Here is a 25,704-nt window from a genome sequence, read left to right as displayed (position 1 = left end):
ATGTACACCATCCACTTTGCAAGCAATGGTTGTTTGTTGTCAGTTTTTTTTTTATCTTTCTTTCTTATCGATTTGAACACTGGTCTTTTTCTTCCCTCGAGCATATACGGGTGGTTGATACTAAGTGGGTCAGACTCCTTGCAAATATGCAGTCGAATCTGTGTTAAGCGGATACCCTGTATTAAGCGGTAGGTTTCCAAAGTCCAGAAACTGTTTCCCCTTTATACCTGTAATATTCACCTCTCTTTAGCGGTCACATTTATGAAGCGGTCGTAGTCGCCCTCTACTGAGTTCCACGGCCTGTTTATATTGTCTATAACCTGTATTGAACGGTCACTTAAAGTGGGACTACTCGGATAAAACAAAGAATAATCTTTCGAATATATTTGAATCTATGTTTATCTCCCGGAAGCAATGTAAGTGATATTTTTGTGCGAGTCTTTGTACGTTGAGTGATCAATTTTGCACAAGATGACGTTTATCGTTTTATAATACTCCTAATCTGTGGAACCTGTATGAATAGGACAACCTGTATCAAGAGGTCACCAAGTCACTCTTTCCAAGGATTTCCGCTAACAACAGGTTGGACTGTAATTGAATAACTGCAAACTACAGTAATATCTATAAACTTAGACGAGGAAGTCCGTAGTCGATGGAACGAACACATAAAAATTAAATCGTTTTTGTGTCTACTGAGGGATTCATTCAAATCATTTCATCGAAAATATCCGAGCACGTAAGTTCATCGGGTATTAGTCATGAACCAATCAGTCTGATAGGTGAACTATTTACAAGCAGAATTAGTAATGCGCTTTGTTCTAATCATTCTGCCGTTATTGAAGAGATAAACATCGCTTTTGCCCATGGCTTGTACCCCACGTACTGCAGGGATGGACAACATTTTTTGATATTTCAAAAGCTCAACCAGTTGTATTTTACACTTGTTAAGTGTTTTTGTACCCCACGTACTGCAGGGATGGACAACATTTTTTGATATTTCAAAAGCTCAACCAGTTGTATTTTACACTTGTTAAGTGTTTTTGTACCCCACGTACTGCAGGGATGGACAACATTTTTTGATATTTCAAAAGCTCAACCAGTTGTATTTTACACTTGTTAAGTGTTTTTGTCCGTATGTTAAATCAGACAAATGAATCACTAAGACCCTTTGTGCACCAGACCTCTTCCAAGAGTTCTCGAAGGAAAGACGCTGTAGGCCTCTTCTCTGGTGTTTCCTCAAAGCAGAGGTTCATAATTTCATGTAGCTATTGGAGAAAAGAAAATGTATGTGCGAAGGTCACTGTGTGTCTTTGTCACCGTCCAAGCGGTAAAAATTTTACTTAAGTTAATATAAATTGTCGATGTTTACCTTGACCTGTTCACTAGAGCCGTGACAGTGTCCCAGTAGTGTGGCCAACAAATGTCCAAACTGCTTAACTTGGCTGCCAAAACAACTCTGTTTATCGATAGCTTCATTTGTAAACGCGCTTTCTTCCTTCAACTTGGATGCACGAGAGAATCCACCCAAGACTGCTTTGATTGGAGGAATCTGTGAAAGGAAAATACATGGAGGCAATAACCATAACCTCTCTCCAACCGAAAACAACAACAAAAAATTAATGTCTAAGGGTGGCAGAATTATGGGTGAATTAGTGGTTTTCTTTGTGTCTCTCTTATTAAAAATGCGCTCAAATATCTTAAAACTTATAATAGACATTAAAAGGAACTTTATTTAAACCTCAACGGGTAGAAGGCCAACCAGTTAGCAATTTACAACCCTGGACTGAGTGTAGAACAAGGGACAATCAAGAGAAGCGAAACCCATTTACTGATCAGAGAGGGACTCCACCTACGAACCACAGGTTTAAGCGTGCAGCGCACGCTCCATTGGATTATTCTAACTCTCTGTCAAAACCAAACTGGACTATTTTAGGTCGATTTCTGAGTAACAAGAGATATGCCATACGGCATTGCAAAAAAGGGATGCAGGTAGAATGTTTTCTGTTTCTATGAAATTTCCTCAAAAGCTCAAAGAAACATTTGTGTGAAACTAAGAGGAATTTTTTATAGCACAGTAACCTTTGAATAAAGAACTATATAATTGTCGACTTTTCGGTGAAAGAGAAAGTCTGTGGTAGCAAACATATAAGAAGATACATGTACATATGCTAACTACACTACCACTTTACTTACCCTTGGGTACTGGCTGATCAGAATGTTTTGTGTTGTGATGTTGTTATGAAGTATTCCAAGTTCCTGTAGCCCTTCTATAGCGACTAGGACGTCACAAGCTACCGCACAGATTGACTCAAAGTCGATGACAGTTCCTTCCTCACAAATCAAATCTTCTAGAGTTGAACTCGACACAAAGTCGAAACATATCAGGCTTTTAGAAAAAAAGAAAGGAAACACTTCATTTTAAAATCCGTTATATCAGCTGTTATCAATAGTATGGAAATTTCCATAAATAAGCTTGATAATAAAGCTCGTATTCATTAAAAACTTACAAACTTTTTCCTTGTAAAGCATTGATCATCGTTCTGCCTTGCTCGATATTTAGGTCGCTAGCTAAAGAAATTAACAGAAAAAAAAAACTTCAGAGGTCCAGTACAGCACCTATGAAATCCTTAAAAAAGGCTCTGCTGCGGCTCTGTGAACTTCACAGATCCTGATTTTCCAACAACAACAACAAAAAAGGGAAAAATATATATATATATATATATATGGAATAGAAGCAGTAAGTAAACTAGGATTTCAAATTGGTACGAACAATTTATGGCAATTCTAAAAATTGGTGTTTACATTGAAAAAAAAATTAGGTTCACTTACTTTTGCAGTGCCATCGATAATGTAACACATTGGACTGAGGCTGCTCCTCACAAGAGAGGCTCTGCACTACACCCACTTCCCGATTCCAGTCCTCCTTCATTTCTTCTCCAAAGTACTTTAGCAACACCATATTGAAAACACCTCCTTCCTCACACGAAGCTGTAACATAACCCTGTAACAGCGAGAGGTGACGTGAAGCTTATACTCATTTGCACATGTCATACATGGCAATGGTAAATCTTAGGTAGACGACACAGGGAGTACTACTTGCCAATTTTTTTATAAGACATGCAAGATCCTTGCGCAAGATTGGTGGATGGAAAAATATTCAGAACAAGATTAATTTCACACTTTAAGGGAAGTTCAAGAAAAAAACATGAGAAAGGTCTTTATGTAGAGCATCCTGTAACATATGAACGGAAAAATAGTGTATTAGTCAAATAAGCCTTACTCCAAGGGCTCTCCCTTGATTAAGGTACAGGTCCCTAAACGCTTACAGAGAGAGTTGCCAACTAGCGACAAATATATAGCATAGGATTGGCTTTTGACTTAATCTTCTCTGGTCTGTAGCCACATAAGCGCCATTTTTATTATCGCAAAGAGGTACTTACTATGGATTTTCTTCCAGCAGTATCATCTTTGAAGATATTAACTTCTTCAATCAGCTTCAGATTAGCGTGCACGACAACGCTCTCGAGCTGCAGCTTTTTCAGTACCCTTACTTTTCGCTGGGGGCTGCAAATGGAAAGGACTTTAGACAGAAACGGTTTTCTGGAGATGTTCGAGGAACAGGAGGACAATCGATCTTCAAAAGAAAAAATAATAGCGTACTGATCATGAATAAAGGTACGTTTCAGGATGGAAAAACAAAAGGGGATTTTTGAAGACGAATAGAACACCTAACACCATATATATTGATAGTTTTACAAAAATTGTGAACAATTACAGAACAATTTAGTTAGGTTGGTTCTGACGTGTAATGCGACCTTGTGTGATTAGGCTTCATTTACAACCGCTTGCACGTGGTTTTTTCCACTTTTATGTTTGCTTTCCCTTGCTTTTTTTTCTGTTTTCGTAGCAATTTGTTGTAAGTGAAGACGATGAGATAGAAGCACAGTTAAACTTCAACTGAATAAGGTAATTTCTAAGGCTTCTTCGTATCTTTGAGATGAGAATAGTATTCAGAGTTTGAGAACCAAAGTATTCCTCAACAGACATACCCACCTTCTGTACGTCTGTTCAAGGTCTTCATAACGAAACCAGTGACATTTTTCCCCTCCCGGCGAAAGCTACGTTTTGCTCTATCGGTGGAAAACGTGTAAAGGATTGGATTAATGGAGGAGTTGAGGGGAAGAACAAACACTGCAATCCACACGTAAGCGATTTTGTCTGGATCACTGAAATTTCGTGTCAGAGACAAAATGCTGATGATTATTATGGGCATCCAGCAGCAGAAGTCTGTCATCACTATAAAAACAAGTCTCTTAGCCATGGCGGATTCTCTGTTTAAATTCGTCGATCGAACAGAGTGGGTTACACGCTTCACCGTCAAAAAAATTGCGATATACGCCACCAGGATAAAGGTAAAAGAAATGGAATTCATCCCAATAAAGAAAGAGGCGGAGTATTGCCAAGCGGCCGGGGTTCCTTCAGACAGCTGAAGAGGAAGGCAAACTGCTGAACGACTGTAAAAACCAAAATCACCGTTCTGATCGTAAAAATAGTCTATTCCGGTGATGGGAATCACTGAAATAACTATTCCAAATATCCACACTCCTGTGCAGGTGAATACGGCAGATCTGATGGTCAGGCGTTTGAATTTGAATGGGAAGACGATTGCAATAAATCGTTCCATGGTGATGATTGTTAGAATTAGTACAGATACCTCACTGGAAAGCATCGATAAAATTCCAATAGTTCGACAACCCCAGCCAGACCTCCATTCATGGTCATGCTTGAAATATTCACCTTGCCACCTCGCGTCCATAATGGCGATTGCCAACAGATAGACACCCATGAACATGTCGGCAAATGCTAGATTTGTCAGTAGGAACGATTGGACTCTGTTCTCCTCTTTATCAATTATCCGCCATATTATGACAGCGAGGTTGCCAAAGAAGGCAAGGATTCCCAGTATCCAGATACAAATTTGAAGAGTTTTGTTTTTCATGAGATCATCGCAGCTTGAGAATTCATCGACTGGGGAATCGCAAGAAACTCCTTCAATTGACTTTTTGGCATAGCAACAGAATATGAAGCGATCTAGTCTCCTATTATAATTGAAAAATAAGTAAACTTCACTTTCATTTATTTCATGATTTTATCTTGCTTTCTTAACAAAATTCTGAATGCGTCAAACAAAAATGTTGTACGGTGATTTTATCGATGTTCAAAGATTGAATGTCTGAATATTAGCAAAGGGCCTTACATGAGTTGATTTCAAAAAAAGAAGTGGCTTTTACCCGTAATTGTAACATGTGGAATGGATTATTGTTGATTTACAAAACATCCTGTGTAAAGTAAAAAAACCGTCATCAAGATTTTCTTTTTGGGAAAAAACTGAGCTAGCTTTAGATTTTACCAATTTAGACTGATGGAGATTAAAAAGAAGATTACTCACAGATATTTGAGGTTCTTGAGGTCATTGAATGCGTCTGGAGGTACTTTAGTAAGTTTGTTGCTGTCCAGGTACCTGAATTGATGCATAAAAAAAAGTAAGCAAGAATAACTGATTTACCTTAGTCGTGTACCAATGTCAACTTTGCTGATGCGTAAGACATTCACATCAAACTCTCTTTTGATCCATTCCCAAAGTGAAAAAACGAATCGTGTTGATGTCTACTCTTGATAAAATCAAATTCTCTCTCTTATATCCCCAAAATTATTATGTAACTTGGTTGAGGTGGGCAAAAGCATTTCGTGCAGTGAATCTTCGACCTTCCTGACTGAGTTGAAAAACGTTCCGATAAACTATTCATCAACTGTTGCAAATTCTTGAGTAGTTGTGAAAGAAGGGTTTTTTATATCTAATTTAACTTTGAATTTCGAATACCCTTTTGATAAAAATCAAATAAAAGTGACTAACAAAATGAGAATACAGCTTTACAGCAAGGTGCAATCTCTGAATAGAGAAATTAATAGTCTACTTTTACTCAGCAACATTGTATACTTACAGATACTCAAGTGATTTCAACCCTTGAAAGGTTTCTTTCGAAACAGCTGTTAATTCGTTCCTACTAAGATTTCTGGAGATTTCAAATAGATCAAGATAAAAAAGTATCAAGTAGCTAATAAGATATTTTTATGGAATCTTAACACAATCCTTCGATAAATATGGGACAAAAGCAATTTATAGTTCATTAAAGAGAAAAATTTAAAAATACTAATCCATGACTTCCTTGCATTTGCCATAAAACAGTCACTTGACAAATGTAGGAGTATCCTCTTATCATTGTCCCTTTCCGTAGGTATCGCTCTAAATATGATATCAATGCACTCACAATACTTTTAATTTCATAAGGTCTTTGAACATCCCATTTGGCACTTCTTTCAGCTTATTATCCTGTAGGTACCTAAATGGAAACAAGAATGATATTAAATAAACAACAACAAAAAATAAAAAGAAAGAAATATCTATCTACTGACTTGGCTTAAATAACAGAACCCAGTTGTTCTAAGGGTGCATAACGATATCCAATGCACAAATAGCTATCCAGCAGATGAGTGCTAACAAAATGTACAACGCTATCCACAAGATAGTGATTTATCCATTGGATGGAGCCACGCCCCCTATTTGCTCATCAGTTGTTCTTCCATTGATTTTTCCAATGACAGTCAAAATCAGTTTTTACTAGTGACCAATTTAATGCACTTACAAATGCGTCATATTGCTTTGGTTCTTAAAAGCACCATATTCCAGCAGCTCGATTTGGTTAGAGCGAAAACTCCTGCAAACAAAACCAAGAGGAGAGATGATTTACCTGATTATCATAGACTTAAAAAAATAAGATTAATTTTTAACTAAAAATAAGTACATACAGTACTTCCAGATTTGAAAGTCCATCAAGCATCTCGCTGAATACAACCCGAAGAAGGTTCCTTCCTAGGTCACTGAAACAAAACAATCAATTTATTTTATTAACTTAGAAAGAGGTAAAAACTTAAATCCCCCTTCCCCGTACTAGGGAGTTTAAGAAACGACGACGGCGACGCCGAGGACAACATCGGTTAAAAATTAAACTTATATTTTACCAACGAATCTCGCAGTACTCTTAAGTCATTAAGTTTATTTCTCGCTGTCGATACTGAATATGGAACACAGCGTTAAGTTAGAGATAGAAGTTTAAAAAATTAGCCGTCGTCGTTCACGTTCTCCAGTCAATGCAAAGTTTGGTCATTTCATGTTGTTGTTTTGCAGAGTTTTCTACTCTCTTTTCAAAATGCAATTTTAGATCTAAGCACATTCATGTCCTTTGGAGAACACAAAGGACAAGAATATGAATTTGATATATCTAAAATCATTAAGAATAATGTTATTCTTATGAAATACTCACAGCACGCGTAAATTGGATAGTCTTTTCAAGGCCCCAACGGGAAGAGCTCGAATAAAGTTAAAATCAAGTCTCCTACGACAAAAAGGAAAAATATACCGATTGCTACGACAAATGCCATTATCGATCTCGCAACAGACTTCAAGGCGGAAGAGTTACTCAGTCACTATGAAATAAATCACTGTTTAATTGATACTTACAGTGTCTTGACGGATGTCACATTTTGAAAGCTGTCTTCATCCACGCGAAGCAGGGTATTGAAACTCACATCACTGAGGAAGAGGAAGAAAGAAATGAGAACGCTTTTAAAAAGGTGATCAACAACTTTAAGCTCAGGTCAAAGGCACTGAGTTTTAAAGTACAGGGAAAGCTTCTTTCGCCCAAAATTTGTCAATCAAGGCATAGGCTAAGGAGATCAATTGGTTTTCTTAACAATAATCTCGATTAATTACAGAAAAATGTTCAAGATTCGCACTGTCGCTGCAATGAGAATTGACCAATCTTAAACAAAACTTACAGGTTTACTCACATATATTCTAATTTAAAGAGATTTATGAAGTCCTCCTCGCGCAATTGGGAGATCCGGTTTTGCCCGAAGAACCTTTTTAAACACAAAGAAAGAATATCAATTGTTTCGAGAAACACGAGGAACGAACTTTCAACTTTCTTGTTGGAAAGAAATCACGATAGAGCAAAAGGCGATTAGAGTGTGAATAAACCAAGATCAAAAGGACCGCAAATGTCACATACACTGCTCCGACGTTGGTTGGAAGGTCATGTGGTACATTTAGTAAATCTTCTCCTGTCACCAGTATCCTCTTGTCTACTTCTCCACCAAACTCTTCACATTTGCAGCTTGATGGACATTCTGGGACGGATTGTAAGAAACAAGTTCATTAGCATTGATTGAAAGGCAAAAAATTTAAGACCATCATTTATAAGTTGATACGTAAAGAAGCATCGAAACACTGACAGTTTTGGGACAAAAGCCTGAAGAAAGACCAAATTAGATAGCTCCTTTTCAATTAAATCTACACAGCTCAAAAAACCTAATTTTAATAGGAGTCTAGATGTGTGGCAATAGCGATAGTGACGTATATGAGATAGAAACTCGTTCGTTTAAATTATTGCTGTCTTACAAAACGTTAGTCCGAAATCAAATGAAAAAAAGAAAGCAAATTAGCTCAAGATTCTTGGTGCACCTTGCTGTAGCGAACAGGACGACTCTAAATCCTTGTGAGCTGAAAAATTGAAAAATAAACAATAACATGAAATTATGACGTGACATTTGCATTCCATTACAATATCTCCTTTTTTTATTAGAGCTCCAAAAGTAGAAAACATAAAAACTGCTTACTTGCAATAAAAAGTCGGAGATGTAGCGTTTCATACCTGCCATGGAGTTATAGAAAATACTGAATCTGGCTGTGTAGGAACTGGCAGCACAACGCAGAGCAATTCTGAGATGATTTGATGAAGAAATGACAATAGGAGGATACATATATCCGCAGAATCGACCAATCGCAGGAGCAGACGTTTCACTTCCATCAAAAATTTGAAGATAACAGTCCTTGCACGTGGGATGGTCCGGAAGGTGGAAATCTTGGAATTCCAAGCGAATCTTGTTATTTTGTGGGACAGTAATGTACCACGTACAAGCGATATCATCAAGAACATCGCCGGAATAGGCCGGCGAAAAGAGATATCCTGACGGATCAGTTAAGTCCTCATTGCAGGCTGGAAATAGAAATATGCAGATAGATATGTGAATACATAAACAAACAAAACAAAACAGAAGGAAACAAAATAGGCAAAAGGGCAAAACAAATATTAATGAAGAACTGTAAAGCAGCAAAGTTTATGAACTGCTAGGTACTACTTTCCATAGATGAAGAGAACAGCACAACAAGGACTTCAGAAGAGTGATTGATAGCATTTTACCAAAAAGTAGACTATGTTACTTTCTCGAAGAAAATGATGCCTCGGATCTAAAACGAATGGTCAACTTCGTTTCATAGGAGTTGAAAAGGAGGAGATCCTCAGAAAGGGTTTAAAAAAGTAATGCATTCTTTCCTTCCTTTGAAACTACATGCTAATTTTATTAGCCTCTATAAAAAATTATGTAACATGGGACGATAGATAAGGTAACAATGCAAGGCAAGGTAAAAGTAAGTAAGTTACCCTGTTTTGCCGACAGGGGCCAAAGTTTGCAATCAAGTCCCTCCTTGACATATACTCCTGTTAAAGCAATCAAGTCTTCCTTCTTGCTTTTTTGAGCTTTAATCAAAATCTAAAGAGAAAACGAAGTTTTTTAATTTACCTTTAGGTTGTGTAGAAGACTTTATGCAACTTATCAGCAATACCATTAACTGACCACAGTGAATTGATGGCCTGCATCGTTCATTTAAGTACCTGTATGAATGTATGGAAAAGTAAATTTCACAGTTTTGATATCACCTTAAACTTCGTAGTAGAGGTCAACGGAACTTGACCATAAATCCAACGGCGGCCAGAATTGCGTTTCCACGTCCAGATGGGTATTTCACGAAAACTTCCTGTTTTCTGTAAAATTGTCAACGTTTTATCTCCAGACCCCCGCAGCATATAGCGAAACCTCAAGCATCTGCTTTCCCCGTCATTTGATCTATTGTATGTCTGGCTCACAAGAACAGCGGTCCCATTTGGCTCCAAATCGACGGTATCTACCACAAGCCTGGCACCTGGTGGTCATAGAAACACAATACTAGCTGCTAGTAGATATCACCTTTAAAGTTTGTCGAAAACGGAAAAGGAAATAATGATAATGACCACAAGAAAAACGAAATAAGGGAACATAAATCCTTAAATCAAACAACAGATGTAAGGATAGCCCATGTATCAAACTATCCTTTCTGTTAATCGAATGAAACAGGTATTCAAAGAGATTATTATTAAAACCACTACAGAAAGTTTGCTCTTAATGTTTGGCTTACAACGATAACAACAATGAAGTTATCACGGTACGCCTTACGTTTCCCATCGTTGCAAGTTGCACGTGACTGCATCTCCACTTTCCCAATCAGCCCATTTCTAACTTTTCCCCAGGCCATCGCATTGCCAACTTCTGTTCCACAACCGTATGACATGCGCAGTATCTCTTCTGTTGTGACCAAAGTGCTCCAAATATTGACGCCACTCAGTTTACCAAGAATAGCTGAGGCAGTTCCATTTTTATTCCTAAAACCAATTGTCACGACTCCTGTATTTGCAAATTAAAAAAATCTTTCTCAGGGTAAATTCGTTTAAGCGGATCAAAAGGTGCAAAGCATGTTGTTCACAGGTCGATAGAAGCAAAGGGTGAAAATGACCGACCTTCCATGTTCTGACCGCAAACAATAAGTTAACTTTGTAAAACGGTCTCCATTATCATACCTTACTCAAAGTTAACCTTTCGGCTAAATTTTTCAACTAAACTTGAATATCATCCAGCATCAATTCCTTCGTTGAACCTGTTCACATCCAGGTACAGCTCAGAAAAAGATTACAACAGAGGTCCCTAACCCCCTGACCCCCCCCCCTCCCATCCCCAAAACAGTTTATGTCTTTTTCCTACCTTCATTCGGCTTCTGAAGTAGGGACGCCATGAACTCATTTAGCTTGAAATTTCTATGACCATCCTTGAAAACTGCAAGCAGTCCAACTTTCCCATCCCATGAGACACACACGTGGTGCCAGGTGGAGTCCATCACGTCCATAGGTTGCTCGCTGTGCAGAAAGAGCAAAAGACACTGTTCATGCTCAAATGAGTAAAACTCCTCAATTTTTTTTCTCTATTGGATTTGTTTGAGGACTTAGTTGATTATGTTTTAAGTTCTGTTTGATACAAGTAAAAAATTTATTTGAGTGGAAATTTTTGAGCTTTTGCTTGATTTTAATTGCTCTTATTTTCGTTTTGTTGCAATATTTGGTAATTAGCAACTGCAGATAAAAATATCACGCTCAACACTGGCTGAAACAATTTTACAAGCTTTGAATGAAGGGAAAGAGAGAGCGAGGTCTCTATGCATGTCAGCAATTAATAATTTTGAGGCGTCCTCTCTGTTAAGGCAATTTCCAAAGGTTGTGAATCAAATATAAGACAAGAAACAACCCTACACCAATCCTACTTTAATACCTTCTCTCGCTGCCGCTTTGAAGAAGAAATGTGTTTTTCCCACAGTAGATTCCGAAAACAAGAGTCTCATTTTCTTCGGCTGATCCCGCATTTTTGTATTCCATAAAGAAGCCACTGTCAGCAGTATTCAACCAAAAGCAAATGGTAAAACAGCATTCATCCAATACCACATTAGATAATGATATGTAACCGTACTCGCTGTCAGGGAGGTGGACCTCGAAGTTTTTGTTGTCACTGAAACCTAAGGCGGAAAAAGCAAAGCAAAAAAAAAAAAGCAAAAACAGAAGTAAACAATTTTTATGGTAGCGCTATCACCATCTCTATTTCAATGCCTATTACAAATGCTGAAATATTTTTTTTTTATTATCGAAACAAATGACATCTAATTCTTATCAAGCTTTTTGAAGAAGTCATCACGAACCTTTACCACCGCCACCTTCACTCTGATAGACCTGATCAAGATCTTTATGTCTGATTCTTTTCCAGCCACGTTCGTTTTTCCACCCACACCAGTCTACCGATGTGTCACAGGGACGATCATCTAAAAGGGTGGAACAAGACACCTTGAGATACGACATCCTCATTCAAGAAAATTCCGATGTTACACGAAAATGTTTGATATTCTTCCTTGGAATACCTCGATATCAATACTTACTCAGCAAAAAACAACTAAAGAGTTACTTCACGTCCTTTGCTACGGGTGTGAGTGTCATACGCATCCTAAACAAAACCTGACAAATCCGACTTCGATTATTTGGTCGCTTGATGAACTGAATGAAGGTTTTCAGGAAGGCAACAAATCATAAATTACCTTGACATCCATAAAGTTCTACTCTCATTGATATATGACCATACCAGTCAACGGGCCGAAAACGGATGAAACGTGCTGTGATAGGCGGGACAAGTTCATTATAAACAACGGAGTGTTGCTCAACGTTCCCATCAAAAATCTACGATAGAAAATTGGATAGAATACCGTCTCAGATAAAATTTTACTCTTGATGATCGTAATATTCAGGTTCAAAGGATGCATTTTTGAGAAAAAAGCGTAATGCTTTGTTATAGAACTCATGTGGAATCCTAAGTTTTCCACAATTGGCAGGAACATCGCAATCCCATCGGCCAATTTGCCGTTGTCGTAAGGGTGCAGAGCTCAGCAGTACAGAGGCTCGCGTCCACGTGTGAATCATTTTATTTGACGTCGATATGTGGTAAAAACAAATCGACTGTCAATCATCGACAATCAACGTTTTGACCACTGTGATGACAAATATCGGTGACGATAAGAGTATAGACCACGCTAAACCACTGTCGATCTGTTAAATTTAAAGTAATCTGACCTGTTTCCTTATAGCAAGGTGTAATTTGTTTCTTTCTAGCTATCTAGTAGACAATTCATCTTTGTAATCAGTATGCCAAGGTGTAAAGAAACTTGGCATTGATTATAGGGCATCATATTAACAGGTTAAAGGCGAAAAAATACACCGATGCTACGGAAATTCTGTGTTTGGCAATATAGATGATTCATCGCAGGACGACCAGAGGGAATTGGAAAGGGAAAGTGAAGTAAAGTTGTCTGTGAACAAATAAGCGCCACCTTATGTGCAGTTTTCATTGGCTCTGTGTAATATTGGAAGTTTACACCATCTTTACTGTACTGCAGCTTATACTTCGTCACCCATTGTCTGGAATCATGTCTTCCCTGAGTGGCTACACTGGTCACATTGATGTTCTGACTACGCAGATCAATCTCAAGCCATTCGCGGCGGTTGTTCGAGGCAGCAGACCAGGATCCTCCTTTATCCTCAGTTGCCATGGAGTTGAGTCTTCCTTGCACAGCGGCATGAGCATCATCCAGTTGGGAAGAAGAACTCATTTGTGTTTCAGATATTGCACCACTGCTTAGACCGAGAGGTTTCGTACATTCTGAGGGTTTTAAGAAATCTATGAGACTTCTTCGTATTTACATGCATCCTTAAATTCCATGTTAGAAAAAACAAACCACAAACAAAAAAACACCAACAAAATTCAAGCATGAATTGTTGGTAGATCACAACTGGTGACCCAATTCTGACTCGCATTTATAAACATTGACAGTAATCAAGTGCATGCAAAAAATGAAGGTGCACAGCAGAGGGTGTGGTAGATGGAATGGAAGAACAGTCTAGGGGTCTAAATGGGTTGAAAGATTATGAAAATAATGCGAAAAGTCATATGTCTTTTGCATTTTTTAAATGATTCAGAAGACTGAAACTTCCTCACCTTGACATCCATAGACCCCTACCCTCATGGCTATGTGGCCAAACCAATGTTGTGGTCGAAAGCGGATAAAACGTGCATAGATTGGTGGGTTTAGTTCACTAAAAACGATAGTGTTTCGATCATAGTTTCCAACAAAAACCTTGGTTAAAAAAGTAGGACAACCGTCAATGGTATATGGTTATTCATCATTGCAATTGCTTAAATACATTAATTTCTCTCATTTAGAGCATTCTTCGAAAAGTTCGCAGTTTCTGAAGGCGAGTGACCCAGCCTCTTCTTCCTCTCGTGACTTTTGATTCTTTCGATTACGAATAATCATTAATTATAATAGTGGTATGTTCTAATTTCGTCTTTTTTAGAGGTATTTTTCGTATTTATGATAAGTCATAGTGATATCAACGGGAAAAGGACCAGTCTTTTTGAAGGAAAAATTAAAAAAGACCAGACTTATGACCTGTAGATATTTGTTCCCGTGCCATAAATTGATTGAGGTTTTGGGTCCCTGAATCGGAATTGAGGCTGAAAGTTAAGGATTGAGGAACGAAATACCAGTTAGTGTAGAAGATGTATCAATTACATTACCTTATCTGAAATTTTTCCGGATTCCCTGTAGTAATGAAATTTTTCTCCGTCATTTCCATACTCTAACTTATACTTTGTCACCCAGTGGCTATCATCATGCCTTCCTTGCGTTGCAACTCGGATAACTCTAAAGTAATGACTTCCTAGATCCACTTGCAACCATTGATGTAAATCATTTCTCTCCGCTGACCAAGACCCAGCCTTGTGTGCGATTATTCGTGCAAAGTGCAGCCTAGCTTGGATTGCAGCATATCCGCCCATATATTCCGAGGAGGCAGTGATTTGTCCATCTGATATTATACCGTCTTGCATACCAAGGGCTTGTCGGCATTCGGATACATTCATGGAAACTATTGGGAGTAAATACGGGTGAAGACCATTTCCAAACCCTTTATCTGCAAGGATAGCTACTATACCTATTCGCGTCAGGTGGTACTTTTGGACCGCATAGAAGGCAAGCTCGGTCGAGGCATAATTCGTATTTTGGAGCAAGGCAGTCAAGCCAAAATATCCAAGGTCAAGCCAAGGTAAGACTAATTAAAAAAGTGCCGTCAAAATGTACCAATAAAGTAGGATTATATGTTAACCATACCCAAATTTAGCCCAAATCCGATGCTAATACTGACATTGTCCGCTAGTCAGTCAGCCACTTTTTCAATTGACCAGTCGGTTGATCAGTCATTATATTAGTCAGTCAGTCATTCATCACTGCTTCGTGAAGAGAAAGCTGCACTGTATTATCGACACATTCTCTGGTCTTGTCGAATAATTTCCGCTCGCTATTTTCCTAAAGAGATGATCCTATTTTAAGTCCAAGCTGCATTCCTCACCTTTGCTACTATATTCCAGACAACCGTAGAGCTCCACCCTCATCGATATATGGCGATACCAAGCTTGTGGGATAAAGCGGATGTAACGAGCTCTGATCGGTGGGTTTAAGTCATTATGAACAACAGTATTGCTGTCACTGTTTCCACTAAAATTCTAAATTGAAAGAACGGCAATTTGTTCATCTAAATATCTATCATTGTAACAGAACACACCGCTAACACGTCCATAACAAAACATGTATGCTACCTTTGCCGCTGATTTTCCTAGTTCCTTGAAGAAAGTAAAGTTTTCTCCATCATCACTGAACTGCAGCATGTAATGTGTTACCCACTGCCAGATCATGTGCCAACCGGTTCGACCTTGTGTCGCCACCCGAGTTACTTTAATGTAGATACTTCGAAGATCAATTTGGAGCCATTGGCTTTTATCGTTAGTGAGAGTTGACCAGGCTGACGATCTCCACTCTTCACCTTCATATTCCAGTCTTCCTTGAGATGCGGCATGGTAATGATCCACCTGCGATGAAGCGCTTAATTGTGCATCAGGAATAGCTCTATTTTTTAGGCCAAGATCCGTTTGACATTCTGTTTGTGTTATTGAAATCGAATCAAGTAAATAAATACCTTAAATCATAATCTATACCGCAACTTTTCTAAGTTATACTAACTGAGTATATATTCCAACTTTAAATACCTTCTAAACAATTGCTTCCTCGTTGTTGTCCTCAGTCAGACAACAAAGAAATTGAAAAAAAAAAAAAAAGAACAAGCATGCAACTGTATGCAATAGGGTAAAAACGTCTTTGAGCTAAAGGACTGTATCAGATAAAGATATTGTAGAAAAAAATGAAAATCATTTTCACTTAGAGGATGAGACTTCGCCTACCTTCTGAACAACCATACAATTCCACCCTCATAGATATCCAGTTATGCCAAGACAGGGGTTGAAGGCGAATGTAACGGGCTTTGATAGCTAGGTAAAGTTCATGATGAACAATGCTGTCACGGTTCACATTTCCAATAAACTCCTATGTAAGACGAATGTAGAGTGAGATTTGTTTATTAGTTATAATGAAGGGCTGCTCTAAAACGTAGATAATTTTAGTGGATATCGCATAGGATATGGTAACGAGTCCGCGGCAAAGAAGGTCATAACAAGAAAACTGGCGATTAAGACTTCATAACAGATCAAAACATTACATTCGTCCAACTTTTCAACTGATTAAAAAGAAAAACAAAAGACGATGAGTACCGGTGATATTAACTGATCAAGGCGATAGTTTTTCCAGATCAACTTGTTATCGATTGCCTATCAGCTGATTAGCTGATAGAATTTTAACGCTTGACATCATCAGAAGTTGAAAAATGGCAATTTAATGGCATTGATTATTGTTTGCTAAAACATATTTGCATGATAAAGATTTGATTGACTCTTTTTATACTCACTTTGTCCTCGACCTCTCCTTTTTCCTTGAAGTATTGGAAGCTCTTCCCATCATTCCCGTAGTTCAGTTTGTAACTGGTTACCCACTCATCGTGGTCTTGCCTGCCTTGTGTTGCTACACCTGTGATTTTAACATACTGACTTCCCAGATCAACTTGGAACCACTGCCTTGCATTCCTTTGGCCAGCTGACCATCCACCCTGTGTCCTCTCTGTCGCTTGAAAGAATAATCTTCCCTGGCTTGCGACGGAATATCCATCCCATTGTGAAGAAGCAAGAATCTGTCCACTCAAGATTTCGCTGTTTTCCATTCCCAGAGCTCTATTACACTCTAACGGTAATAAAGCAGATCAATGTAAGGAGAAATACCTTATCTATTTTACTGATCATTATCAATTCTTACCAGTGAATTACCAATTTTTATCTATATAATTAAAACACTTGTTCAAGCTAACTAACCGATATCTCACGCTTATGCACGATGATTTATAAAACAGCTATCTTTACGAGAATTAAAAAAATTTCCATAGATTAGTAAATAACATTTTTCTAGACAGCGATTACTAAAAAAGCTCTCCTGGAAATACATATATCATTATTCTAGCTAATGGTGTCTACAATTTGTACATACAAAAAGACACCAACGCTGTTTTACATTTCTTTTTGGCAATGTGATACCGAATATTTTGTCTTATTTCAAGCGTTTTCGCAGAAAAGATAGAAGAAATAAACGTCCGTAAGTAATTCACTTACCTTCCACACCCTGATAAAGTTCAACTCTCATTGAAGCTGCTTTGTACCAAGCCACAGGTCGAAAGCGGATGTAACGTGCTCTGATTGGGGGATTAAGTTCATGAAAAACAACAGCATCCTGGTCAACGTTTCCAGCAAAGTGCTGTAGCAACAAAAGATCGCGTTATGATAATTTTTGTGTTATAAATATCAATAGTACTACGATGTTAACAAGCTCACATTTCAGCTCCTTAACATTAGCTCAGAAAGATATTACCAATCTGTGCTAAGCCCTGTTTGTATACAGAAATCTTACGGGATGATATTCGTCAGAAAAATTGCCTAATTAAGGAGATTTTTATGCGAGGGTAAGTCATGTAAAAACTCATGTGTGAAAAAAGACAAGCGCTTGGTTTTGAAGAAGTACATCTTACAGTTGTCACGAGTGTGTGGAAATGTTCCAGAGAAACACACACGAGACAAATGAATTGCATATTTCTTAAAATTCTTGCCTTTCTTGCCTTTTTAAACCAACTTACTCGACGCTCAGAATTTCATCTACTGCAAAAGAGACCTTTTGAATTGTCCTGGACATGCATCTATGGTTGACTTCTAATTATGTTACGTACGTACCTTTACTGTGGTTTGTCCGGGTTCCCTGTAGTATTTGAAGCTTACCCCATCGTTACTGTATTGTAGCTTATACTCTGTAACCCACTGAGCGAAGGGTCCGTTTCTCCCTTGCGTCGCAACCCCTGTAACTCTTGTGTTCTGAATATCTAGATCAACTTGAAGCCATGGAATTGAGTCCTCTGAACCGGCGGACCAAGACCCTGCTTTGCCTGGGGTTGCTTGGAAGTGAAGCCTTCCTTGGATGGCGGCATGAATCATATCCACTTGTGAAGATGAGGTGATCTTCTTGTCAAGGATCTCACCGTTTTCCATTCCAAGGGGTTTATGCTGATGCAAATCTAAAGATTAAATGATGATAAAATATAAAAAGTAGACCCTTGCAGGGTGTATTTAAATTCGCTACACTTATAAGCCGTGTAGATTGACATTGTATTATTCGACATCGAATATTTGAAAAAAAACATTTTTGCAGCTATACACGGCTGTGGTATGTCATCATACGAACGAGGTTATTCTATGAGCTCTGTTTATAGTTGTTAGCCTTTTAATAAAGATACCGCCCGCAATATAGTTCCAAAATTGTGGTGCAGAGAGAGCGAGCCAAGCAATTAGGAAACCTTCGCTGTTTTGTGGCATCTAGTGTTACGTTGTCATTAATGGAAACGCAACAATCGGAACAATATGCACGTGAATAGACGCCATGAATAGTGATGGAGACTCACCATTTCTTCGCTTGGGAATATGTTCACAAGAATCTTTGGAAAAGGATACTTGTCTGATAGCCAGAAGTTTCAATTCATTCGTTCCCACTATTTCGATCTGCGTAAAGATATGAGATGATGTCATTGTCAATAGCAGACTAGCACACTTAAGTGTGAAGGATAACTTTTAAACTAAAATGCTTATCCAACTCAACATCAAATTTATCTAAGATAAATCCAATTCACATGAAGCTTGGAAAGCCTATGAAAGATCTGAAGTTACAACAGGAGCGATTTGTAAATACCTGAGCATCCGTGAAATTTCTTGGTAACGGTGTTTGTGTATATGTTGCCTCAGATGTAGCTTTGTCCGCGAAGAAAAGCAAAATCGTTAGGTTTGATGTTAACATACTTAATAGCACCGTTATGGATGCTTCATACCCGTCGCTGCCTCCGATGAGATACCAAAGATGTAAACACTTCCATTCGTTGGTATTTATGTTCGGGGGCGAAAATAGAGAATGACGCATCGCATATGCTCCAGGGCGAAGAAAAATAGAGGAACCATCTGATAAGAGATTATTATAGAGAAGAATTATTAAAGTCCAAAAATTGTTAAGGCATACAATGACTTCTCAGCGAACAGATTTGTCTATCATTGGCCAAAATCGACTTTCAAATGAAGAACTCTCTTAGCTCTCTACGGTAAAATGTTTAATCCTGGCACACCTTTCGAAAGGGTCCACCTTCCTTGAGCCTGCCAGTCACATGTGTCTCCTTTGAAATCACAGTCCAGATTCTCTAAAAATGCAAAGAGGTCGGAAAACCTCATCATCGTTACATGCCACAAAAGGTACTACCCTATAAATTATTTCTATTTACAGAGCTATAAACGAGTGCGCAGGTATTTCTTCTGCAACTTTCTCTTCGTGTTTGGCCTTTCTATGTCGCTGGTACAACGAAATGTTCAATAAAGTTAACGGCAAAGCTTGGGTCGCAATTGTACTGTAAAGATTGTTTGTTGCAAGGATTTATCCAGAAACGTACAGATTTACAGTTAAGGAACATGAGAGACATAAATTTGCCTGTACATTTTAATGAAATATTTACAAAAATTTCTGTGAGAGGTGGATGAGTTCAGCAGGTTATGTCACATAAATATCTTAAACACAGGATCGTTTCAAAACATAACTGTCATTCTTCCTATAAAAACAACAAAAAGAAGACAGAAATCATGCATAGCCACTGGCTTATAGACATTTAACTTTGCTAAAGATCTTATTTCACTTACTCTGCGTAACAACTGTCTTACAGTTTCCATCGAGCAATGTCAGATCATCCAGAGCTATATCACCGCTGCTTCCATAGCCAACCGTTCCTTCGATGATAAACTTGTGAAAAACAGTAATGACGATTATGAAAAGTATGACGATAACATCAACGATACGAGTAGTGATAATAGCGATAATTATAGTTATGATATAACTCAATGATCACAAAAGTATCTTCACACATTTAATTTCATGAACTATAGATGTCGATGAACAAAACTAACATTTTGCAGTCGTAAGTACTCGGTAACCATAAATACAAGGGAACCTACCTTGTATGCATCTCGACTGTTTAGAGCTGTTTGTCCGAACCTCCACTGGTCCCCCTGATTTCCCGAAAGTGTCCAAACAACTGTTTCTGATTGGTTAGTTTTTAAGTAGATGCTCAGATTACCGATATCTGACCCGTACATATGATACCAAAACTGAATGCAAACTTCTTCATTGGGTTCAATCCAGTCACTTAACAGCCTTGCTGCGTCTCCAGGCATTTGTGGAGAGGCTTCGATGTAGATATACGACCCTGTTGTAGAATAAGAACTACATATGCTTGTTTTTCTTTTAAAGTTCAGGCTATGGTAAAGAAAATAAAGGGAAGACGACGAATATTATGAACAAATTCTGCATTTTTCACAGTTTCATAGTTATAACGTCATTTTAGAACTTCGAGGAGGCTGACCTTGGAAAATTTACACATATTGCACATATAAAACTATATATCCCTAAGAAAAGAACAACTAGAAACGTGAAAACAAGACAACAAAACCAGAAACTTAATAAATTAGAGTGACGGATAGAAATAGTTATGTCAATAGATAAACGAAATTTTCAGGATTAGTTCCTTGTTTAGTCGAGTATGCCCTCCAAATATTTCTAGGATTAGTAACATACATCAAAAAATGACTCAGTTCTGATTGGTTAAAGTAAATGCAGTTTTCAGGTAATTTAGTGCACAAGGCAGTTAATTCAGTGCAGAAGAGGGTTAATCCAGTGCAAAGAAAGTAACAAACCAGACATTCTGATTGGTCAGCAATCAAAGAAACTCCACATATACCCAACCAAATGCGAGCCTTGGATTTCGCAACAAAATGCACTGCTTTTGGTTGTCGGTTTGGAAAAAGTGGTGTTTAGAGAAGGGAATTGCCAAGGAAATCGAAAATCACGAGCCAACCCAGCTTAACACTTTGCTGGAGCGATCCAACGCCGAAATAAAAAAATTAACATGGTTAAACCTTGGAAGGCGACGATTCCATTTCATCGAAAGTGATTCGGACACAGACTGAACAATTTCTTGAACTGTTTAGCCACACTTTGAATTTTTTTGCGCGATTAAGATGTGAAGATATCGCTGCATATTATTGTTTTGATCGTACGCGGTTTTTTTGACCGAACGCACGTTTTGAATAAATTATTTTTGCATATTTTTGCTTGATGCGCGCACTTTGTTATTTTGTATTTTTTCATGTATATTATTAACATGTAATCACATGATTTTTCTCGTGCAATTTGGAACAAACAAGCACTTGTTAATTTTTCAAAGACCCCAAGTTGCACGAGCCCGTAGGGCTCGTGCAATTTTGTTAGTCTTTAAAAATATTTAATTACTCTCGCTTATTTATTTTAAATTGCACTCGAAATCATGTGATTACCTATACAAAATACAAATATTGCTTGGTGTATTTCATAACTTAATATTCCACTGGGATCTCCTACTCGACATTTTGGTAAAAAAGCATTTGAAAGAGGGCAGAAAAATTGATCTCATGAAGTGTTGGTGCTAAACGCACTCCTTACCATCCTTGCTAAACGTGGTGTGATCATATCTTGGTCCAGTATTCTCCGTTGGTGTCTTGCCCGACGTTTTGGTCCACTGGAACGTGGCATTCCAGTCATATTTTAATGTGCAAAAATTATCGTCGAAGCTACAGTGGCCTGTGCGAAGGGAAAGATTAGCTAGTTACCGATACACAGAAGGATGACAATGCTTAATGGAATAATTCCATGGAGTATACGGAGTCGCGTTTCCAGATTTAATTGGAAGGGTACACAAGGAGTTATTGTTCGCTTTGATAAGACCATTTGTAATTCGTGAAATGAACTAGAGCAGTTTCACAACTGATACTGACTGTTCCAATTTTCCACGGTGCACACTTTAAATGACCACGTATTGGTTTCATCGGGTCAAATTTACCTTATTGTAGGTATCTTAGGCATCGTAATTATAATTGGTAATGCGCGAATATCAAATTAAATTAACTACGTTTGTTTCATCTGAACCCTGTCTTTTATCAAACAAGCCTATTAAATCAGTACCCAAATGAACCAGACGCTCTGTCTCCGTATCGTAAACATAAAAGCAACGAGAGGATGAAGAAAAGAGAATTAACCGAAAAAATAGTGGTCTTTTAAGGTATAGCAGCATCTCAGTAATTTGACGTGTATGTTACCTCTGAAAGACGATTTACACTTCAAGAGTTCTTTCGACGTGTCCGATGAGCACGATAAATCACTGAGAAGGCAATCCCCCGACCCTGAAATACAGAAATATCAAAGGGAAGGCAAGATCGAAGCTTTCTCGCTTTCCCTTAAACTGCAATTTTTAAAGTATACCAAAATATTTTAAGATTACATAATGATTGGTTTCAAGAGTTTAGGTCACGAAAAGGCATGGTCGAAAATTTTTGTGAATTAACACGAATTACGCTGAATTAGTATTAGGTATGGGCTGTTGTGTCCTACTTACCACATACAGATGGTGTGTTAGTCCCGTCCCCACAGAACGGTATCTCCTTGCAGGTATTAGACCAGGAAATGCACGATCCATCAAGACAATGATATTTGAGGGGACATGGACTACCTGAAAAGCAAATCTTGAATTGAGTCGTGCGAATATGATTACCGCAGAGAAACATAGCAAGGAAATAGACTTAACAAAATGGATCAGAAAAAAACAGTCTTTAGAACAATTACCATAAAAGTTAAGAGAAAACTAAGGTGGTGTTCTTAGCATGATGCAATCATGAACTTACGACAATTATTTTCATCATCTCCGTCTGAGCAATCGTTGTTACCGTCGCACACAGCTTCTGCAGGAATACATTTTCCATCCTGGCAATCAAACTTATTGGAGGGGCAGCCACAGTTCTCCTCGTCCGATTGATCTTTACATGCGAGGTCACCATCGCATCTTAAATCGCTTTTGACACATTCCCCATTGTTACATTGAAACTGTTTTTCGCCACATTGAAAACCTGAAAAACTCAGCAAAATCAGCTTTCTGTTTCATTTTCTTTCTTTATAAGTGAAAGGCCGTGAAGGGAAGGAACTAACGAGGGAAACTTTGTCATAATTCTATGACAGAATTTGACAATCAGCACATCGTTATGAGTTTGACAATCCCCCAGACTGGTAAGTTGAAAAAAAAGAAAAGGTTTGGTTGCAATTGTCATAACCAGCCAACCAGTGGTCGTGGACTATTGGCAAACCAAATGTGCGCCTCAAGCGTAAGTGGTGAGGATTTTGGAAGATCCAAATGATCTTTAAGTTCCTTATAAAGTTCGCATATAACGCGCGCTGTCATTGGTTGAAACAGCGAACTCTATGAGAGTATAGAACACATAGCAAGAGAGCTAAAGCTGTCACGTCAACTGCCAAATAGTTCTATGTCTTACCATTACCCGGACTTCTCTCTAGCTTTTTTGCGTTTATTAAAAGTGAAATTTCGGAACAAGCGAACAGAACAGAAGAACTAAACAAAAGTTTTTAAACATGTCTAGCACTGTAATTGACGTTATTATAACTTGAGCAGAGAGGAAAATCCTTAAAGAGAAAACGAAATGAGCAGTCCGAGTTTTAAAGGTTTTTACACTTAGCTTACTTACGGTAATAAAAATGAAATACAGCTAACATTTGTCTCGTATATATAGTTTCGTGTCAAAAAAAGAAAAGAACAAAAGAACAAAGCAGAATGAATTAAAAAAGTAACGATGAAAAGTATAGCCAAACTGGCATAACTGTTAAAATTCATGATAATCATGTCGATCATGCTGAGATCTATCGCGTCTAGCTCATCATCGTGGTTTCCGGTCATCGCAGTGTGACGCAAGCCTCAGAAATTACATCAGCCACCTTCTGAATTAAACGAAGAGCTAGGTAATATATCCTTTCCGATGCGTTTAGAGGATGGCCACAGTCTCAGCAGCCGAGTTTTACGGCGCTGTTAACCTCTGTGATCCTCTGAATTCGGTTGTCGTGCATTCATAAAAAAAACAAGCCTTGAGCAGTTGTTTTCTAATCGTCATGTGAAAAAAACTCGCTTGTTTTTATAAGCTCCAATTCGGCTGGATTTCACTGAACATTTCACTTTCAGATTCTTTATTAAGTGCCGCTCTCGCTAAGAGCGGTCCTATCGAGTTTCTGTCGGAAAAAAGTTTTCTCTAATTTTTTGCCCATGAAAAAGGGTTTAAGAAGCATGTTTAAATAATAGTTTAGTTGTTCTCCAATTCTCTTTTTATTCTCTTTTTTCGCGTTGCCAAATGATTTTTGGCCAGACCCCCCCCCCCAGAATTTTAAAGATTTTGTCCAGAGCGCAGCGACTACAATAATAGAGCTCACGGAATTCTACCTTGCTACAAGCTAAAAGATGTACTCAGTTAGTTCATACCAGCGTGATCAACGGAGACCCTTCTCCTCGACCTTAATTTGCATATAAAAAAATTCACTAATTTGTACCAAAGAATTCTCAAAATGCAGGTGTTAATCGGGCTGAAAAACATACCGGTCCATAGTTTATACACCAATGAGGTCACAGATTGCCTCAAACCCGCGGGTATATCTTTAGCTTTCATCCACCAACATCTCAAAAACAACGCAAGTCAGTGTGTTTGCTCAATTGCGCTCATGTCAAAGATCATTTGCATAGTTCTGAAAATTGACCAAGATCTCCTTTTGACCATTCAAACTTCGTTCGTTTATCTTCTACGTTGTGGATTTTAGGTTTTCATAACAACTGAATAAGAATAGGTGCCGAGTTGTCCTAAAATATTGCGTAAATGTGATCGGTCGTAACGCTTGTCCGCTTGCGTGACTTACAAAGTTTCCATATTTTGTCTGTGAACTAACTGAATACATCTTGTAACTTGTAGCAAGATAGAATTCCGTGAGCTATGTCATTGCAGTCGCTGCGCGCTGGACAAAATCTGTGAAATTTACACTTTCGATGGCTGTCTACAGGGGTGGTCTGGCCAAAAATCATTTTTGGCTTGTGGCGACGCAAAAAAAGAGAATTGGAGAACAACTAAATATTTTCGAAACATGTGTCCTAAACCCTTTTCTAGGGCAAAAAATAAAAGAGAGCGGGAGCGACACTTAGTTTTTAAACTACCGCAGATTGTGAACTTTGATGGTTTGTGAACTTTGATAATTGGACATTTTTGACGGCTTTAGTCTTGTTCAACCAATCCGATTATTTAAAACAATCTAACAAGGATTTTGATTGGGTTATTGTAGCGTGCTTTTTGAGAGTGTGGAGCATGCTGACGACATTGTTGTTCGCTTTGGAAAAAACGTTTGTTTTGAAAATTGAAAGCAATGCGTGGGGAATTTACGGATTCTATATAATAAAACAAATAGAGAAGGCCTGACTGTGCTCTTTTCTG

At 38.1% G+C, this 25,704-nt stretch overlaps 1 protein-coding gene across 9 annotated transcripts in view; it reads right to left on the bottom strand.

The window, feature by feature from the left end:
• Positions 1-213: 213 nt before the first annotated feature.
• LOC113685643 (MAM and LDL-receptor class A domain-containing protein 1) overlaps positions 214-25,704 on the bottom strand; it is a 48,214-nt gene continuing 22,723 nt past the window's right edge. For 6 of the 9 annotated variants that reach the window (XM_089205008.1, XM_089205009.1, XM_089205007.1 and 3 more), the window contains 43 exons: positions 23,077-23,298; positions 22,791-22,904; positions 22,495-22,578; positions 21,842-21,979; positions 20,320-20,570; positions 20,008-20,107; positions 19,446-19,517; positions 19,022-19,284; positions 18,738-18,834; positions 18,016-18,353; positions 17,404-17,545; positions 16,653-16,981; positions 16,093-16,234; positions 15,454-15,791; positions 15,207-15,360; positions 14,377-14,726; positions 13,795-13,933; positions 13,130-13,458; positions 12,344-12,482; positions 11,954-12,073; positions 11,533-11,773; positions 10,972-11,123; positions 10,390-10,617; positions 9,837-10,099; positions 9,561-9,669; positions 8,772-9,116; positions 8,582-8,620; positions 8,130-8,247; positions 7,909-7,980; positions 7,580-7,651; positions 7,383-7,454; positions 6,868-6,939; positions 6,705-6,776; positions 6,330-6,401; positions 6,003-6,074; positions 5,450-5,521; positions 4,054-5,099; positions 3,441-3,634; positions 2,830-3,001; positions 2,508-2,568; positions 2,194-2,386; positions 1,370-1,549; positions 214-1,265 (listed from right to left, as the gene is read on the bottom strand). In XM_089205008.1, coding sequence (XP_089061134.1) covers positions 1,143-1,265; positions 1,370-1,549; positions 2,194-2,386; positions 2,508-2,568; positions 2,830-3,001; positions 3,441-3,634; positions 4,054-5,099; positions 5,450-5,521; positions 6,003-6,074; positions 6,330-6,401; positions 6,705-6,776; positions 6,868-6,939; positions 7,383-7,454; positions 7,580-7,651; positions 7,909-7,980; positions 8,130-8,247; positions 8,582-8,620; positions 8,772-9,116; positions 9,561-9,669; positions 9,837-10,099; positions 10,390-10,617; positions 10,972-11,123; positions 11,533-11,773; positions 11,954-12,073; positions 12,344-12,482; positions 13,130-13,458; positions 13,795-13,933; positions 14,377-14,726; positions 15,207-15,360; positions 15,454-15,791; positions 16,093-16,234; positions 16,653-16,981; positions 17,404-17,545; positions 18,016-18,353; positions 18,738-18,834; positions 19,022-19,284; positions 19,446-19,517; positions 20,008-20,107; positions 20,320-20,570; positions 21,842-21,979; positions 22,495-22,578; positions 22,791-22,904; positions 23,077-23,298 — 7,901 coding nt within the window. In that variant the 3' untranslated portion in view covers positions 214-1,142. Of the gene's footprint in view, positions 1,266-1,369; positions 1,550-2,193; positions 2,387-2,507; positions 2,569-2,829; positions 3,002-3,440; positions 3,635-4,053; positions 5,100-5,271; positions 5,340-5,449; positions 5,522-6,002; positions 6,075-6,329; positions 6,402-6,704; positions 6,777-6,867; positions 6,940-7,382; positions 7,455-7,579; positions 7,652-7,908; positions 7,981-8,129; positions 8,248-8,581; positions 8,621-8,771; positions 9,117-9,560; positions 9,670-9,836; positions 10,100-10,389; positions 10,618-10,971; positions 11,124-11,532; positions 11,774-11,953; positions 12,074-12,343; positions 12,483-13,129; positions 13,459-13,794; positions 13,934-14,376; positions 14,727-15,206; positions 15,361-15,453; positions 15,792-16,092; positions 16,235-16,652; positions 16,982-17,403; positions 17,546-18,015; positions 18,354-18,737; positions 18,835-19,021; positions 19,285-19,445; positions 19,518-20,007; positions 20,108-20,319; positions 20,571-21,841; positions 21,980-22,494; positions 22,579-22,790; positions 22,905-23,076; positions 23,299-25,704 lie in introns of those variants that run through there. The other 3 variants (XM_089205010.1, XM_089205014.1, XM_089205013.1) reach the window with 3 other exon arrangements.

This window comes from Pocillopora damicornis, chromosome 4, assembly GCF_964200805.1.
Source record: "Pocillopora damicornis chromosome 4, jaPocDami1.2, whole genome shotgun sequence".
In the NCBI taxonomy this organism is placed as follows: domain Eukaryota; kingdom Metazoa; phylum Cnidaria; class Anthozoa; order Scleractinia; family Pocilloporidae; genus Pocillopora; species Pocillopora damicornis.
This window is presented reverse-complemented; position numbering and strand designations above follow the sequence as displayed.